This window comes from Balaenoptera acutorostrata, chromosome 20, assembly GCF_949987535.1.
Source record: "Balaenoptera acutorostrata chromosome 20, mBalAcu1.1, whole genome shotgun sequence".
NCBI lineage: Eukaryota > Metazoa > Chordata > Mammalia > Artiodactyla > Balaenopteridae > Balaenoptera > Balaenoptera acutorostrata.
Window position 1 is genome coordinate 63,149,326 of NC_080083.1, and position 20,776 is coordinate 63,170,101.

Genomic DNA, 20,776 nt, shown 5'->3' on the forward strand with positions numbered 1-20,776 from the left:
TGTAATCCCTCCCTCTAATTCTCCCTTAGTTTGCACTTTCTAGATTTTTATATAAATGGAATAATACAATACATACTATTTTTTTGTCTGGATTCTTCAGTCATGTTGTTGTGGTATCAATATTTCATTCCTTTTTATTGCCAAATAATATTCCATTGTGTGGCTATACCACAGTTTGTTTACCTATTCACTTTTTTTTTTTAAACATCTTTATTGAAGTATAATTGCTTTACAATGGTGTGTTAGTTTCTTTGCTTTTAAAATATTAGAAACGTACTGTCAAAACATTTTCTTGAAAATTTTTGAAATATATTTCATATTTTTCAATTACTGTTTTAAATAAATAATGAATCTGAACTAATGATAAATGTGCATAATCAAATAAATATATCAAAATGAAATTTTAAAATTTTACAAACAAAAGCTAACATAACATAAATTCATGGCATTTGCGACAACATGGATGGACCTAGAGGGTATTATGCTAAGTGAAATAAGTCAAACAGAGAAAGACAAATACCCTATGATCTCACTTATATGTGGAATCTAAAAAACAAAACAAATGAACAGACATGACAAAACAGAGTCATATATACAGAGAACAAACAGGCGGCTGCCAGAGGGGAGGGGGTCCAGGGAGGAGAGAAATAGGTGCGGGAGATTAAGAGGTACAAACTCTCAGTTACAAATAAGTGACTCAAGGGTATGAAAGGTATGATGTGGGGAATATAACCAATAATTATGTAATATTCTTGTATGCTGACAGATGGTAACTAGACTTATCATGGTGATGACTTTGAAATGTATGTAAGTATCAAATCACTATGCTGTGTACCAGGAACCCACATAGTGTTGTGGGTCAATTATACCTCAAAAACAAACAAACTCATAGAAAAAGAGATCAGATTTGTGGTGACCAGAGGTGGGGGTGGGGGGAAGGAGGACTGGAGGAAGGTGGTCCAAAGGTACAAACCCCCAGTTACAAGACAGACAGCTGTCAGGGATGTAGTGAGCAGCACGACAAAGAGAACGGACACTGCTGTGCGCTACAAACGCAGGTTGTTGGCAGACTGAACCCTAAGCATTCCCACATGAGGAAAACAAATGTTTCTGTTTCTTTAACGTGTCTCTGTGAGATGACAGATGTTCACTACGCTTACTGTGGTCATCGTTTCATGATGTGTGTAAGGCGAATCATTATGCTGTGTGCCTTACACTCCTACAGTGCTGTGTGCCAATTATATCTCAATAAAAGTGAAAGAAAAAATAATAAACGTTATGAGTGGCAGACAGGGAGGGAGCTGTCCAGTTACTACGCAAAAGGACGAAATTCTGAACGTTTCCATCCTCTGGCTTCTAAGTCACGCAATAATCCTTCCTCATTTTAAAAAAAGGGGGCTGGGTGATCTACGTCCACCTGAAGATCCTCAACAGAAGCACTGGGGGTCTACTGTAGAGGAATCTAACTCAAAAAGCAACATGACAAAGCTGGGCAGATGCCGGAGACACAATTCATTGCTGCGTCTTTCCACAGCACCTCCGAGAGAACGTGTCAGGCCTCAGCTTCCGAGGTCCAGCCCTGAACACCACGGGACCGTGCGGCCACAGCCGACACCACCGCCTCCACCCGCTCTGCCTCAAGCTTGGTTGACCCGGTTAGGAGCAGATGCCTGGCGCCTGCCTCAGGAATCCACGAGCTAGAGAAGAAGCACTCAGATTCTCGCTCTCAGCCAGTCAGCTACGTTGGGGAACAAACCCCAGTTCTCGAGGGGCAGCAACCAAGAGAAAGCGGATGAATCCAGGAAACAGAAGAAAGCAAAGCAAATACACAAAACAGCACAGACTAGAAGCCACACAGCATCTGAAATGGGAAGGAAGCAGCTTCAATGGTCTCCATGAGACGAGCCTTACTTGAATTCAAAAGAATTTCTGTATTCCTGTTTACTTTAGGTAGCTTCATGAATCTCTGTTCTTGTAACCAAAGAGATCTATCTAAATTCTATTTTTCTGGTTTAACTTTTTACTTTGGTATAATACTAAACTTAAAGAAAAGTTGCAATAATAGCACAAGGAGCTCCCGTATACTCTTTAGCCAGATTCACCAACTGTTTACATTTTGCTTCATGTGCTTTATCATTTTATACCTATATCAACATATATATAATACAAATTATTTTCTGAACCATTTGTGAGGAAGCCAGAGACATCATCCCTAAAGACTTCAGTGTATGTTTCCTTAAAACAAAGACTGTCTTTTAGAACCACAGCAGTCATCAAAATCAGGAAATGTAACATTAACACAATAATATTATCTGATGTACAGTCTATAGTCGAGGTTTATCAGTTATCACAATAATGTCATTTATATCTATTTTCTTCATAATCCAGGATCCAATCCAGGATGACACATTGCCACTAGTTGTCATAGCAACGTATCTCCATTAACTGGGAAAAGCCTTTCTTTGTATTTCTTGACCTTGACATTTCTGGAGAGTACAGCCAGTTACTGAGTGTCCCTCACTTTGGATTTGTCTGATGCTTCCTCATGATTAGACTTACCAGATTTTGGCAAGAATGACACTAAAGTGATGCTGCGTCCTTTTTCATTCCATCTTATTAGGAGGTCGGTTTGTCCCAATATTGCCAATGTAAGGTTTAATAACTTGGTTAAGATAGTGAACACCAAGTTATCACAAGGTGGTATGATAGAGAAAGTGTCTCTACTGACATCCTTAAAAAAATTTTTTTTTTTAACTTAAAAAGAGTATCTCGGGCTTCCCTGGTGGCACAGTGGTTGAGAGTCTGCCTGCCAATGCAGGGGACACGGGTTCGAGCCCTGGTCTGGGAAGATCCCACATGCCACGGAGCAACTGGGCCCGTGAGCCACAACTACTGAGCCTGCGCGTCTGAAGCCTGTGCTCCGCAACAAGAGAGGCCGCGATAGTGAGAGGCCCGCGCACCACGATGAAGGGTGGCCCCCGCTTGCCACAACTAGAGAAAGCCCTCGCACAGAAATGAAGACCCAACACAGCCAAAAATAAATAAATTAATTAAAAATAATAATAATAATAATAACAAATGTTCAAGTACAATTGGTGTCTTTAAAAAAAAAAAAAAAAGGGTATCTCTTCCCTTGACCTCAACAGCACAGAATAGCTCTATCTTTCTGCCCTATACTCTACAGCATGATTCATGATAAATCATCAGGATTACAACATGGAAACAATCTAACTAGTACAGTATATAAAGGCAATACAGGATACAGGATATAGATATAACTATAAATGTAGACAGCTATACATATGTGTGCATCTTTATACACATACCCACAGGTGTATGGAAAAGACATTAAACAGCCTTGCTTAGTTTAGTTTAACACAAAAGACTGAAATTGAAAGACTCTAATAACACCTCTAATTTGTTTGACCTCCAAGTAACTCGATTACAAACAACATTTAAGTTTTCCTTAATTGAGCTCAGAATATATGCTATCAATTTCAAACTTAAGAAGAAGGGAGATCTACTTCAGGCTGTAATGGAGTAACTAGTACCGACCTCACCTCCCACCATTAACAGCCATCAAACAGGATAAAATTTGTGAAGGAACCATTCGCCGGTATTAGAAACTGGGCAGTGCAGTAAATCCTGGCGTCCTCCCAAGCCGAGCCCCACTGTCATTCAGGCTCTCTGCGCAGACACAACAGCCAAAGCCCAGCTAGAACTGCAGCCCCACTGAACCAGGATGGCAAAGGCGAAGAAACAGCGGAGCCTCAATGACAGAATCTTCAGTGTCGGGCTACGGCAGAGGGAGCCACGAGGGGTGTGAGCAGAGGAGCCCCTCGTAAAGCAGTGCGCGAGAAAAGGGAGCGCTCTCCTGTCCCATTTTAACGTCCTTGCAGACTTGCTCTCACCTTGACAGCAAGCCTCTAAGGCCAGAGAGGTTTGGTTTGGAGCTGACGTATCCCTCTGGGCCATCTGCCCCCAACAAAAGTATTTTACCGTGAGAATCATTGGGATAAACGGAAGAGGAAAGCCTCACCTCACTGGACCAAGTCCCTAGGCAATATGACCAGAAGGTCCACTCAGACAATGACTGGAACCACCCCAGGGCTAAACCACCTACTTCTAGAAAAAGAAGTAAAAGCCACCAAGAGATGGTGACAGCCCCACAGGGTAAGGGGAGTGTGTGACAAGCCATTCTACGGATAACCGGCCGCTAAAGCAAAGGCACTGCAATTGGGCAGCTTCACTTTGAAGAGGGCTTTCCCACGAGCTTCTTTAAAGAGAACTTCTGAAATTTCTGCTTAGAAAGAGCTTAAAAAATTTTATTTACAAAATCCACTGGGCCCCATTTTCTCTGAAGTATTTCCTTCAAAGAATAGCTCTGAGGTTGGACATTCCTACCAAATGAATAAAGCTGATGAAAATGCTCACTTACTTCATGTAAAAGTATTTCCTTGGGTTTAAAAATATCCTGCTTACAGTGTAACTAATTAGATTTTAGGACTATTACCAATGTCATTTTACTCAACTGAATATTCACAAATTTTGGATTGAGGGTTTTTTTAAAGGAACACTTACCAATCTATTCACTCAGATAATCAACATTCCCTCTTACAGAGAAGCAGGTTTCTTATTCAAAATCCTACTTTTTATTATTACTAGTTGTCCATATGCAAGTTATGTCTAACATTTGAACTGAAATTAGCAGAGGGACAAAATAGCATAATAACCTTTAATGAGTTTGTAAGGAAACTAATGTATTAAAGTTACTTAGATAGGAATCACTACACACTTTAAAATACCAAGGAACAACCTTCAATGTTATCTCAAGGCTTTCACGTTGACCGACTACCTCAACCATGTCTAAAGGAACAAAATGTACACAACAGCATGACTTATTTTCACGCAAAGAATAACTCTACAACTTGGCAAGTTTTAAATGATGCATAAAATGTAGCCATTGTAATATCACTGAAATATTTTGTGTGCCTTATATTGTAAGGCACAAAAGGTCAAAGCATGACTGAAGCCAACCATCTCTACTGCATGGTCAAAGCATGACCGAAGTCAACCATCTCTACTTCCAAAGTATTATCAGCAACACAACCCAACAATGTGTTTGCTTAGTCACACTTTCTTTCTACATCTCAACAATCATCACAGCAAATTACAGAAGAAGTGATTTATAAAATAATCATCACTCTACTTACTCAGATACCTAATTGTTACAATCATCTTTTTAGAGAATTCTATTAGTTACTAGTCAGAGGAAATTATGGTGTCAGTGATTAAGATTCTTCCTGATTAAAACCTCCAGTGTATCCTACTATCAAAATGTTCATTTGTAATATTGCATAATGCCAATTGTTATTCATTGTGCTTATTTATAAGCATAGCACAAATAACAGTGTGTCTCCTTCTCTTGTTATCTTACCACTGGGGCTTAGAGATGTATGAAATCTTCCTAAACAGTACTTTCTAATCTCCTCGGAACTCATCACATTAAGGGAAGAAGTGATATTTAAACATACAGAGTGTATGCTGGTATTTTCTTTTTTCTAATTTTTAAAATTTTGTTCATACATCATACAGGAACACAATTTACATGAAACATAGAGATAATCATATTACATACTGAGTTTTTGTTTATTTTGTTTAGCTCCTCTGTACTCCTTGGTATTCCTTTCCTTTTTTTATTTGATTCTCTCCCTCTCCTCCATCAACACCTGCATGGGGTATGGAATACGGACATTAACAACGGAGTATATTTTCGTAACTTCTGCCATGCTCACAGAATCATATATAACTATAAAGGGGCAAAATGCATGCACCAGTATGGGGGTTTGTGGCACAGACTAGGCGGATCCCCAGACATTTATTTTCCTCTTCTTCCTTTGGGGCCTCACTAACACCACCAAACTTGGGCTGGGCAGATGGCTGCCCCACATGTAAGTATGGTCAAGGGGGATAATGGGACAGAAATGATGCAGGCAACTTTGATGGACATATTTTTTTAGAAGTGGCTTTCTCTCCACCCTCTTTCTTTCTGAAGGATCACACTTAAAAGATAAGGCATTGGTGAGCAACCGAGACCTCAGGTGCAGAGACTGAAGCTGTGTGCTGAGGCTGGAGAGGTTCCCCACCAGCCTGGGTCCCTGATGACATCATAGAGCAGCACACTCCCGACATGCCCTGCACTGTTGTATGAGAGCTAAGTAAATTCTCTTCTTTAAACTGTTACACCCTTAGCGATATATAATTTTTTTTATTATGAATGTTTCACACACAAAAATACATGTTTTCTACACCTTGTTTTTCTCTCTGAACGATATCTCATGGAAATCCCTCTAAAAACACCTGCTACAGTTTTTTTCATTCTTTTAAATAGCTACCAACTATTCCTTAATGAGGAGAAAACAAAATTTGTTCAACCATTCTCCTTAATGCATATTCACTTTATTTTCAGTCCTTTTCCACTTCAAACAACACTGCAAAACATTCTCATATATGAGTCCAACACACTTGAATTTTGATTTCTATAGGGTGGATTCTCAAAAGACATGCCAACCGTTCGATGGTGGCTATATCTTAATAGGTTTTGCCCTCTGTTATAGGCAAATTCACAATTCCACCAAGAGTAGATATCTCACTACTACTCTAGTTGCATTTCCCTGAAAATTACTGTGTGTTAGCCCCTTTTCACATGTTTTGGGGCCTTATGAATCTGGTCTTCTATGAAATGCCCTTTCACAATTTTAATCCACGCTTCTGTCTGTCAATCAGTAAAACGTGGTATGCTGTACATTAAGACAGTCTGTCTCAAATATTTTCCCCAAATCGATTATTTTTCTATTGATCTTTTGTTGTATTTTTTTACCTTACAAAGTCTTTATTTCACTTGAGTCAAATATTTCTATCATTTCTTTTATACGTTCTGGGTTTGGAAAGGTTTTTGGGTTAGAAAAATCTTCTGATGTCAAGATTTTTGTTGTTTTGAAACTTTTTTTGTCTGGGCCTCTACAGGTTAAAGGTACATCCAGAATTTGTTTTTGTTTATTTTTGTTTTTAGAGGAGAGGACCCAATTTTATTTTCTTCCAAGTAAATGAAAGGTTGTACCAGGATCATTTACTAAATAAAAGTCTGTTCTCAATGTATTAACAATGAACTTCATTACTACATTTTTATTTTTACGGGGACTTGATTTTTTTCTTGGAATGTTCTTTCTGGTTTTAACCATGTCGGGACTGCCTAATAAAAGCAGTTGAGAAGTATTCCCTCCTCCTCCACAATCTCTAAGAACTTGTGTAATACAGGAATATAGTTCTTCCTTAAATGTTTCCTTACAGAAATACGTAGTTGTAAAGTAGAGTATTTTAATAGCCTTTCTGAAAAATTGTTGATATTCTTTTTAAGTAAACCAACACTCATAAGTGCTAGGTTTTTAAAGTTACTTGCATTGTAGAATATGAAACTTTTCACACTGTCACAGTAAGTTCTATTGGTCTATCTTGAACTTGGAATGGCTCTTTTACCTATGTGTGATTTTATAACATCATCCATTACTCATTTGGAAAACATCAGTTCAATGAGTTATAGAGATTCCCAAATATTGAAAATTTCATTACATAATATAAAAACTTCACACTGTTTCATATCACCACAGATCTCATTGGAAAGGTCTTAGTATTGGAAAGTTCTCGAGCTCACAGTGACTGATACAAGGTTGCCAAAATTCTAATTTGTATTAAAAGGTCAAATTTTATCACCAGCAGCAAATATGGTCAGTTGTTCTGCTTAAAGTGACAGGCTCAATTTGTTCATTTTTGAGAAAATGTCTGACAATATCCAAGTCCAAATAATCATATTTTGTCCCTCAGTCATTCTTTCAAATAAAAATGATATTCCACAAGAAGAGCAGCTATTGCAATTCATAACTGAAAAAAAGCACACAAGGGTTTTGCCTCTGGCACGTTGATACGCACTTGGATATGAACCATAAGTTCTTTATACATGGTTCCATTTCGTCACTCAGATATCCAGAAGATGCATGTTTGAGGTACAAGATTTAATAAAATTAATAATTTTCTACTTGCTTCATCGAGGACATTCTTAAATAAGATTGGTAATTTTTTCCCTGTGAGCATGTGACAGTGAAGAATATGCCTACCAGTACAATTTGGTGCCACTGCCTTGATGTGGGTTAGGATATAGTTTTACCCAGCACTGTGTTTCCAACTTCAATGGAAGTGTCAATACAGTAAAAAAATAAATAACATTTTTATATTATTACAAAAATAATTTTGACCTCATAGACCTCATGAAAGAGTCTTGGGGACCACAGGGTTCACAGCCCACACTCTGAGAACCACTGCCCTAGAGAAACTCTTGTACATGTGTGTCAGGAAACATGTACAAGATTGTTCATAGGGTTATTGTTTGCAAAAGTCAAAAATCAGAATAGATTCATCGACAAAATGGCAAGAAACTGGAAGATTCACTGAATAGAAAGTAATGCAAATGAAGCCAACTATAGCTAAATGGCGTAACAAGGATGAACGTCACCCACATACTATTGAGCAAAAAAATATGTGAAGTTTAGTTTCATTTAAATGAAGTTCAAAATCCACTAAAACAGAAATATTTTCATTTTTAAGAATGCAGGCATTGGTGGTAAAGTCAAGTTTAAAAACAAAGGAGGGAAATTACCAGAGAAGTCAGGATAGCAGTTACTGCTGGGGGAGATGGATGAGGTAAGATGGGGAAGAGTCAGACAGCAGGCTGCTGACGTCTTGGCAATGATCTCATCCTTGCCTGCATGCACTTTCCAATGGTTCTCCTTTGTATAATTATTCATTATAGTTTGTAAGACTGCGTGTATCTGAATGCTATATTCATAAGAAATGTTTTAAAATATAAATTCTCTCATTTATTACGTCAGTGACTGTAGATTACATCATCTTGGATTTATTTAAATTCTACATTTAACTAGTAGATTTGCAAAAGGAAAAAATGCCTAATTGGCATTCTGTGTAAGAAAGAAGCAACATCCCTTTTTAGGCAATGGGTGGGAACATTCAATATGGGTGGAGGTGAAGTTCAAAGGAAATACTCTATTTCACAAAAAGAGCAGTTTCTACTGTCTGTTCTCTGAAAACTGAAGGTTGCTCTGAAAATTGATCTCCCCTTGTGTTGTCTCTTCTTTCATTTTCAGTGACAACAGTTTTCCAAATATCTTAATCTATGTCAGAAATCTTTTTTAAGAATACTAAAAAAAAAAAAAGAACCCCACTGCTTGATGGTGCTCAAGGTCACACAATTCTGTGATGTGGATATCACAGGAAATGTGTTAGCAATTACAAAGGCAAACAAGTCCAAGTATGTTTGTGAATGACAGGTTCACAAGGTTAAAATAAAGGATCACGGTCACTGAACATCTTCCCATAATGCCAAATAAATTGAGAAAAACTTCTAATCTTAAAATATTTTATAGGTGTGTTTTTACCAATCAAAAGAAAACTACTACAGTTCTTCAACTCTAATAAAATAATATTGCAAATATTACTCATTTAACATCTAAGGTATTTTCCACAGTTATAAACTTAAAATGGAAGTTGTGTTTTATAAAGTTTGATTTCCAAAGGCTAATTAAATATTTTAGGACTCTCTAAAGCATCAAAAGAATTAAATCATTTATTAAACACAGACAAACTCTGTAATCTGTATAGAATTTCACGTCACTCAATTCTCTCCACACTTACTGCATTCTTAAACTTAAGCATTTCAACTTCCTAAATTTTGATTTTATAACATTAAGAATTGACTAACCTAGATTATCATCACTACTCATAGTAAAACCCTGTGAAATAGATCTGAGATTTAAATACAAAAATAAGATTTAAAAAGAGACAAAAATATGAATTTTTTCCATAATCTTGGAATAAGAAAGTCTTTTCTACAAAACACAAAAACCAGAAGCCATAGAGAAAAGACTGATAGATCCAACTACTGAAAAGAAAACTTCTATACATTAAAAAAATAGAAATAAATCAAAAGACATACAGAGAAAAATACTTGTAAGATATATGACAAAGACCTGAATTCCTTAACATATAAATTGTTCTTAGGAATCACAATGAAGACAAACAATTTAACAAAAATATAGAAAGGTATAAGAAAAGACAGCTCACAAAAGTGAAATTAAAAAGACAATAAACAGACAAAAAATATGTTCATTCTCACTTACAATAAAAGCAATGGAAATATCAAAGCAGCAAGATGCTATTTTTCATCTCACAGATAATCAAAAATGTTTATAATTCAGTGTTGATGATGAAATGGGAAAATAGACACTCTCATACACTATTGGTCCAAGTACAAATAGACCTAACCTTTTTTAATAGTTTATTAAGATATACATAATTCACATACTATAACATTCACCCACTTAAAATATACAATTCAATGTCTTTTAATACATCAGAGAATTATGCAACATCACCACAGTCTAATTTAGGACATTTTCATCACGCCAAAAAGGAACTCTCACACCCACTGGCGGTCACTCCCTGCTCTCACCCAAGCCTGCAGCCTGAGGCAGACATAACCTCATTTTAAGGGCAATCTGTCAATGTCAATCAAAAATTTAAACCTGCAACCCTGTTACTGGGCAATTCAATTTCACAGAATTTATTGTATAAGAAGAAATATGCAATACATAAAAATATACACAGGGATATTCTTGAAACACTATTTGTTGTAGCAAAATACATAACCTCTATCCCTCAGTAGGAATCTATATTAATAAAATGTGGTCCATCAGTAAAATAAAATACAATGCAACTATTCAAAAAGATGATGCCATACTACTGATATAAAAAAATCATCAGAATATATGTTAGCATTTAAAAAGCAAAATGAAACAGTATAGAGAGTATGCTCTAGGATCTTATTTGTATTTTAAAAATGAGATATTCCTGGAAACTTTTAAAAGAGAATACACATTAAATTTTCTGCAATGATTACCTTGAAGAGAAAAGATCAGGTGTTGAGGAAATGAAGATTACTATTTTATTTAATATTTAATACTTAATTTTAAAATAAACTTAACTCACTTGAAACAATGCTATTTCTTATTTTTAAAATGCCACCCAGCAACAACAAAGCATTTGTAGATGAGAACATGTACAAGACACATCAGGGTTGTCTGATGTGAACATGCAAGAGCCTGCTGAATTTCAAAACAGAAAAGCATTTATCCTCATGCCCATAAGTATATGTCTAACAAAAGTGACTTAATCAAGTAGACATAAGATCATCCTTCTGAAGGATAACTACACACATCACAGTGTAACTATGCATTTAAGTTTAGGGAAAAATCCAAGTTAGAAAACTATCTCTTGAAAACAGACAAAAATATTAAAGCGGTATGGTTGGTATTTTCTTTTTCGTTATTTTTTTTTGGAAATGGACTTTATTTATCCATCTATTCATGCACCATTCTAGAAAGAATTTGAGACAGTTACATAAATATTGATATATACAAATATAATAAGATTAAAGTACATAGACAACAAATTGAAAAGAATATGAAATAGAAAGAGACCACTAAGGACAAAGATTTAAGACAGCACACAAAAGTACATGTCATAAAATAGCACAGTTGCTGAAAATATGCTGTGGAAGCTCTGATCTTTCTAGTGACCAGAACGGGAAACACCATGATCTCTAACAGTTATATTATGTTTAGCATAGAGATACACATGTAATTCAGGAAAATCAATGTTTTTCCTAAAGTCTGAATATCTTTCTTTTAATGATTAGTATTCTCTATTTCAAAAATGAGAATATTAAAGAACTATCTCCTGAAACTGAAAAAAACTTTAAAAAACCCACATGTTCTGTATTAAAAATATAATTAGTCTTTTTATATTTACAAAGGCAATCTAAACTGCTACCTTCCTCTGCCTTCAAATGGCTCCTAATTATCTTTGCCTTTTTATATTCATTCGCATTTTTACATATAATACATCCTTTACTTGTACCTTATAATCACATACAATGTTCATGACACTTCCAAGCATTAATTTTTATTTTAGAGGTTAAACTGTTTATGATACTAAACTTACAAAAATCCATTATTTCAATTTACCATGTAAGACATAATTCATTACCCCATAGAAATATTTAGAATGCATATAAAGACAGACATATAAGGACATTCTTCCCAGAATTATTTATATTAGTAAAAACTCAATCTCAATACCCAACAATAGGGATAATTTAAATTAACTGGGGATAATTCTATAATATGAACTATAATACAGCCATTGAAAATAAATGCTTAGGAACAATATTTAGTAGCATAAAATACTTGAGTTATACAAAACAATGTATATGATATCATCTCAATTTTCTAAAGAAAAATAACATGTTTACAGGATACATAAAGAAAAGACTAAAAGACAACCCAATGATATTTTACCAGTGTTTTTATTTCATAGATAATTTTATTTCCTTCTTTACATATGTCTATATTTTCCAAATTTTCTTTAATAAAAATCCACAAAAAAAAAAAAAAAAAAATCCACAAATTATTTTATAATCACAAATACTACTTTAAAAGAAAGATGAAACTAAGATAATTCTCACGCTGGGGCAACTCAGCATATACTTTTAAATATTTTAGGATGGAGAAAAAATATGATCAAAAAATTTCATCAAAAATAGTCAGACTTGGGGGCTTCCCTGGTGGCGCAGTGGTTGAGAATCTGCCTGACAATGCAGGGGACACGGGTTCGGGCCCTGGTCTGGGAAGATCCCACATGCCGCAGAGCAACTAAGCCCGTGAGCCACAACTACTGAGCCTGCGCGTCTGGAGCCTGTGCTCCGCAGCAAGAGAGGCCGCGATAGTGAGGCCCGCGCACCGCGATGAAGAGTGGCCCCCGCTTGCCACAACTAGAGAAAGCCCTCGCACAGAAACGAAGACCCAACACAACCAAAAATAAATAAATAAATAAAAACATTCTTTAAAAAAAAAAAAAAAAAAGTCAGACTTGAGGACACAGGGAGTGGGAAGGGTAAGCTAGGACGAAGTGAGAGAGTGGCATGGACATATATACATTACAAACTGTAAATAGATAGCTAGTGGGAAGCAGCCGCATAGCACAGGGAGATCACCTCGGTGCTTTGTGACCACCTAGAGGGGTGGGATGGGGAGGGTGGGAGGGAGACGCAAGAGGGAGGAGATATGGGGATATATGTATATGTATGGCTGATTCACTTTGTTATAAAGCAGAAACTAACACACCATTTTAAAGCAATTATACTCTAATAAAGGAGTTAAAAAAAAAGTCAGAAATGACTATGTAGCTATACAAAGAGTTATTTTAGCCAAAATATACACTGGATATATTTTAAGATATGGCATAAGTTGATGTTTACATGCAAACTTCTCAATGATGCCACAAATATTTTTATGGTATGCCAGAAAGAAAAACAAAAACATAAGGGTGCGGAAAAAAATAAAGCCACACACATTTAAAATTATGAATCTCAAATGCAATACACAATAGCTTTAAGTGTTTTCTCTTTCAACACGTATGTGGGGAGCCTTGGTAGGTTTACCCCTGACCCAAGATGTCATCATAAAGAATAAGGACATTATTTCACGAAACACCAAAAAAGAAATTCAAAAAGACACCAGGTCCTTTCAATTATTTTAAATATTCTATGGTAAGCAGTCTCAACAGTAAAAGGAAAAGGAAAAATAGTTGGTAATGACTTAGAATGACGTGTAAAAACAATTAATGACAATTTTTTTAAAAGGAAAGAATTTCAAAACAAGAGTTCCAAAGAAGGTGCATCTGAATGTAAGTATTACTCTCAAAAACGCTTTTTAGAGTGTAATTTCTTTTTATTTCAACAGGTTCTTCAAAAACACTAGCAGTGCACTAAGAAACAAAACCCTGCATGCCTTAAACTGGAGCTATAAAACGACGGAACATTACTGAGACCAGCAGCAGTCACTCCACCAGACTGAAATTTAAAACGAGGGGGTGGGATGAATTGGGAGATTGGGATTGATACATATACTCTACTATATATAAACTAGATAACTGATGAGAACCTACCCTATAGCACAGGGAACTCTACTCGGTGCTCTGTGGTGACCTGAATGGGAAGGAAATCTAAACAAGAGGGGATATATGTATACATATAGCTGATTCACTTTGCTGTACAGCAGAAACTAACACAACATTGTAAAGCAACTATACTCCAATATCAATTAATTAAAATAAATGAATACTTTTTTTAAAAAAGAAATTTAAAAGAAAAAATAGCGCTTCCTCCTCTGTTATCAACAAAAATAAACTTATACGCTCATGATATTGTATGGGATATCTAAGAAAAATATCATTCTGTGATATTTTATAAATAGGATGGTAAGAAAACTCTATCATGTTGAAAATACCCAAATTGAAATTAAATTTCAGAAATTCTTAGAAGCCTCCCATTAAAATGAAAGAAAAAAATGAAAGATAAAATTATTGAAATAAATTAATTAGAACCATTAATCTAAGTCCAATAATATTTTTCACAGTTTGCCCATTTAAATAGTGCATTACCATTTACAAGTTACATACATACTCACTGTTCTCATTTGACTTCATAACAACCCTGTTTAAACAAAAATTAAACTAATATTCTTGACTCCCCTGGGTCATATAACTAGAAAATGGTTAAGGCAGATTAAGGACATAATTCAGGTTCCTAATCTAATTGTCTTTCGTCGTACCACACAGATGACCGGTGTTTCATTGGTGTCATAAGCAAAAATAAAATAATAATGATGATTTTAAATTTTCCAGAATAAAAGTTTTTAAAAGAAAATAATAAAGCAAATTAATGACTACTATTATACATGTGGAGTACACAGGTACCCAGACTACAAAATCTTCCTACTAATCCTGTAAAGCAGACACCTCCCAAGTAAGATGAAGAAACTGAGACCCAGGGAGGATAGGTATCTGCCCATTTTCACATAGCTGGTAAGGAGGATTTATATCCACATATTCTTGACTCCATAGCCTTTGCTCCTAACCAATAAACACGACTGCCTCTTTAATAATTCTATTTTCAAATGATCAAAGAAAGATAGTACATTGTGTCCCATAGCAGCTCTAGCATAGCTGAATTTAGCAGATCAATTTAAAATAGTAGAAACAGTAAAAATAGTGAAATTAGAAAGATACATTATGAGGAAGTTGAGATAAAGAGAGGATGAAGGGATTCACTGAGGTCAAAGATACTGCTTCTAAAACCTGCCATCCCCCCTAGGCCCTGATAATCAGGAATTGATAGGCCTGATAATCAGGAATTGATAGGCCCTGATAATCAGGAATTGATAGGCCTGATAATCAGGAATTGATAGGCCTGATAATCAGGAATTGATAGGCCCTGATAATCAGGAATTGATAGGCCTGATAATCAGGAATTGATAGTCAGGAGAGAGCCCCTCAGCACAATCTGTCCAGCAGGCCTGGAGCCAGGACACACAAAATGGAAGACGGGCATCACAAAGTTGAAGACAACCCTGCCTTACCTGCATCAGTATTTTATATCCGTACCAATGACAACCTCTTCCTACCATGCATCCTTATTCTAACCCGAAAATTCACCTTACACAAAATACAAAAATTGTTTAATAAATTAGATATATCAGAAATATCTCGATCCTACCTCCTTCTCATGCATTCGAGACAGTAACTGATCATCCTGGAGACTGCTGGATTTTCTCAGGCTGAATTTGGGAGTCATCTGTTGAATGAGGAAGAGTCATTCAATACTTTTTCAGGCCTGGTTTATCAAAAAGTAAACTCTAAATTGGCTGAAGTTCATGACAAAATAATACCAATATTGGAGAAAAATAGTGATTTATTCACTTCCAAGCGATAGGATTAATAGGACTATTATGCTTCATAATGTGGACTTGTATTATTTTCTCTAAATAACTTGAAGATTATTTTCTTTTAAAATATCTGACCGTAGGAAAAGTTCAATGCATTTCTCACCTACCAAAGTAACTGGGATAGGCTTCTGTCTCAGGTACCGAGGATTTTCTATCTGAAAATTTTAAAATAAAATAAAGACATTAATATTTGAGTTTTAATTCAACTATAATGAAAATGTTTTCCATATGTCTTAATATTTAGTATGTTTCTTAGAATGGGTATTGCATAATATATTTTTAGTGCCCCATGAACAAATAAAATACAAAGCATAAACTCCTCTGTGCTACAAATGCACCTGCATGACCCTCTCACGGCCTAACCACCCAGCCTCATCCCCACTTCTCCTCACCTCACATTTCATCCCCCAGGACCCTGAATGATCTACATCACCAGAATACGGTAGCTCTTCCTGTGCCTCTCTACCTCTGTCTACCCCTCTGACCCCTATAAGTACCCTCCTATCATCCTTCAAGTCCCAATTTAATCGCTACACTCCCAGGCAGATTTGATGTATGAATCCTTAACTTTACCTCCATAATAAGACCTGGAATACAAAATTCCTTTCGAATTCCTCCTACATCTACCTTTCTATCCCCCAGCATACCCTATGTTCCAAGGACACCGAACAACTTGCTTTACCTTGAAAGCACACACTCTCTCCCATATCTGAGTCTTTGCAACCGGTGAAATCATTCTCCCAACTTCTTCATGTGGTTAACTTATTCCAAACTCTCAGTTCAGGAATGTCTCCACCAGGAAATTTAGTTAACTTCCTACTACTGCAGCAGTACCCTGGAGGTTCATCTCCTTTTTGTGATCTAACATCTATCTTCTGCAAAAGATTGTGGACTCTGAAAACAGACTATGCCTGTCTTGTAACACACCTATCCCGACATCCACCACAGGACCCAGTAGGTAGTGGGTGTCCCACAAATATTCAGTAAGAAGGAATAAAGGAAGGGACGGAGGAAGGAAGGAAGAGAAGAAAGAAGGAAAGAAGAAAGAAAAGAAGGAAGGAAGGGGCAAACTGCACCTGATCCCACCCTCTTATCATCTCCTGAAGTACGCTGTGTGTCTCTCATGGCTCTTCTGTTATATTTACGTGTTTATCAGTATGTCTCCACATCTGTCTTTAAGCTCAGTGAGTGCAAGGATGATGACTTCTCAATTTTGTATTCCTGGAAGCTAGCATAATACTTAGCATGTAGCAGGCTTTCAATGAAATATTTATTGAATTAATGTACTATATGATCAATTAGAAACACTGATTGTTATCTCAACTATTTGATCCACAAATGAAGTGATAATTAAAAATCATTATCATGGAATTCCAATCTCTTAACATCATAAACTCACAATTTGCTACATGGATAACCTCAAAATGTACAAGAATATAAATGTAACACTAATTATGACTTCAACCTAGGATAGTGGTTCTTACCCTGAAGTAAACCATTAGCATCAACTGACAAACTTTTTCAAATATATATTACTGGGCTCCACTCCTCCAAAATCCCACTGTGTTTTCAAAAAGCTTCTCAAATGGTGTATTATAATTAATAATCATGGAAGATGAACAATCCATACTCAATTTGACAATAAAGTTCAGGGTAAAGAATCAATTAATCAAAGAATATAGTGGCAATGAAATTAAAAATAGAACTTAATCAAAAAGAATTTTAATATAGGATGGATAAACAACAGGGTCCTACTGTATAGCACAGGGAACTATATTCAGTATCCTTTAATAAACCACAATGGAAAAGAATATGAAAAAGAATATATATATGTATAACTGAGTCACTTTGCTGTATAGCAGAAATTAACACAACATTGTAAATCAACTATACTTCAGTAAAATTCAAAAAAAAAATTTTAAGCCTCTACAGCAACAGATAGGATCTGAAGAATAACTATATTTCTGCACCTAGATTAGAAGAAATTTACAAAATAATTTCTTTCACCTGGAGGCTGGTTCCCATAAAGTAATGGCAACTGCCTGAATTTAAATTTCTCTCCCCATCCTCCAAAAATCCATACAGATGAACAAAGAGAGCATTTATTTTTATTAATACCCATCACCCATGCCTACATCACAACAAGGAGAAAGAGATTACAAAAAATTCGAATAACATATAAGTGGCCAAAGAAAGATCACAAATCAGCAGAATTAGATCCTAAGCCAAACCTGAGTGACAACGTGGAAAAAAGTAAGTCCTGAGGGTCCTACTAGTGGTGGGACATAAATGTCATCAAATATTGACCTGTAGAAGGAACGTGGCTTAAGTGGGTCAGACAAAAAGCCTGAGAGATAAGAGTGCTGGAGACAGAGGAGTCAAAGAGGGTCACGGGGTGTGGGCCAGAGAAGGCAGTCTCAGGAAGCGAGCACTTCTGCAGTAGAGGGAGGGCCCTGGAAGGAAGGCTGTCCATGACGAAAAAAGAAAAAGGGGCTACAGAAAAGGGCCCTATGGAAACAAGAAGAAATCAAGGAATCTGAAGACAGGCCAAAATGACAACCACAGAAGGCACCATCTACTAAAGATACTGCAGTTCAGTGGAGCAGGAGAAGGGAGCCTTCCTGAACTAAGAAATAAAGTAAGCTACCCAAGCCACCACTCTCATATGCTCACTGGCTATTGCTTGTTCAGAAAAACCTAATAGAAATAATCATGAACAGAAAAAGGAATCTGATGTCCATAAAAGCTTACTATAAAAAAAATAGAACATCAAAATCAAAACCTGTCAGCAGAAGGAATCACTTTTTAAAAAATCCATGAAACAGGCTTCCCTGGTGGCACAGCGGTTGAGAATCTGCCTGCCAATGCAGGGGACATGGGATCGAGCCCTGGTCTGGGAAGATCCCACATGCCGCGGAGCAGCTGGGCCCGTGAGCCACAACTACTGAGCCTGCGCGTCTGGAGCCTGTGCTCCGCAACAGGAGAGGCCGCGATGGTGAGGGGCCCGCGCACCGCGATGAAGAGGGGCCCCCGCTCGCCGCAACTAGAGAAAGCCCTCGCACAGAAACGAAGACCCAAAACAGCCAAAAATAAATATAAATAAGTAAAGAAATTGACACTTAAAAAAAAAAAATCCATGAAACAGAAGAAAACTGTCATACAGCCCCCCTTTTGACTCCCCTGTCTGCAGTGCTCTGATTCATCAGGCTTTTTTGGACAGCCCACTTAAGGTAGGCCACTCTCCTGCAGGTCAATATTTGATGATATTTACATCCACTAGAACAATATATATTCAAGTACAAGTTTTAAATAATTTCAGGAAGTTCATAAAGAACACAACAAATAAAGACAAAAAATAGAAAGATGTTAAGTAGAGGCTGACCAAATAAGAGCTTGGCAAAGTTGCCGGATGCCAGTATGTAAAAGTCAGCTGCATTTCTATAAATTAGCAAAAATCATCTAGGAAAAAAGATGATTTTACAAAGACATCATTTATAATCATAAAACAATATATAACTCTTAAAAGTAAATCTAAGAAAACATTCATAAACCCTTTATGGAGAAAATAATTAAGCTTTTTCTGAAAGACATTAAACTGAAATAAAAAGAGTGTGAAACCATGTTTTTGGATAGCCTCAATATTATAAAAATGTCAATTCCCCTTAACTAGATCTAGTGACTAAATTTATCCAAACCAAAATCTCAATAGGGTTTTTGGAAAATTTAATAAGCTCATTATAAAATGTATATAAATAAATAAAGGGACAAGGATAGCCAAGACATGCCTGAAGAAAAAAGATCAAGGTGCGTTGCCTTACAAGACATAATAAAACTATAGTAATGAAAATAACTCAAAGGAACTAACTGGAAAGTATCAGAAACTCAAATATATATAAGACTATGATTCATGAAAGATATAGCACTGCAAATTATTGAGAAAATAAGGATATGTTCAATAAGAGGAAGAAAATAAGAGCAGATCCTTTCCTCACACCATGTATAATAAATTCCCAAAGGATTAAGTACTTATAATTAAAAGCAGAATTATAAAAACTTTCAGAAGACAACTGAGAAGAATGACTTCATGGTCTTGGAGTAGAGAAGATTTCTTTAAACAACACATAAAAAAAGTATAAACAAAAAAGAAATAACAAATTTGACCACTTTAAATAAGAACGTCTCTCTAAAAAAAATATTATAAATAAATTGAAAAGGCAAGCCGTAAACTGGATGGAGATATTTGCACAGTTAGTCTACACAATGTGTGAAGAAGTTCTTTTAAAATAAAAGAAAGAACAACAGCCCATTAGAAAAAAAAAAAATGGGAAAAACTTGAGACACATTTCACCGATGAGGAAATCTGAATAACATAAACATGAAAATATGCTCAATCTGTTTAGAAATATGAAACATGTAAAGTAATACCACAAAGAGATGGTATTTTACAGCCACTAGATAGGCATACATTAAAAATTTGACAATAGAAGTGTTCCAGACGTGAAGCACTACTGTTGGGTGTATGAATTCGTGCGTTTACTTTGGGAAACATTTATTAAGTAAAGATAATAATAAAATCTACTGAGATATCATACCAGAGAAAGAGGCATCGTCTTTAATAAATAACACTGTACTATATACACACAACTTTTTGAAAAATAGAGGCAGCAAATTTCCAGCAGGCAGCAAAGTACACTCAATAAATATTTATTGTCTGAAGGTACATATATGAAAAGTAAGTAACCATTCTCTATTTTTGGAATGGAGAAACCAGCATAGAAAGTAAGTCCTTCAAAGACACATGCATA

General features: G+C 35.9%; 1 protein-coding gene across 14 annotated transcripts in view; it reads right to left on the minus strand.

Moving 5' to 3' along the window:
• CEP112 (centrosomal protein 112) overlaps positions 1 to 20,776 on the minus strand; it is a 417,120-nt gene that overhangs the window by 347,846 nt on the left and 48,498 nt on the right. For all 14 annotated transcript variants that reach the window (XM_057536338.1, XM_057536336.1, XM_057536335.1 and 11 more), the window contains 2 exons: positions 16,079 to 16,126; positions 15,743 to 15,820 (listed from right to left, as the gene is read on the minus strand). In XM_057536338.1, coding sequence (XP_057392321.1) covers positions 15,743 to 15,820; positions 16,079 to 16,126 — 126 coding nt within the window. The remainder of the gene's footprint in view (positions 1 to 15,742; positions 15,821 to 16,078; positions 16,127 to 20,776) is intronic.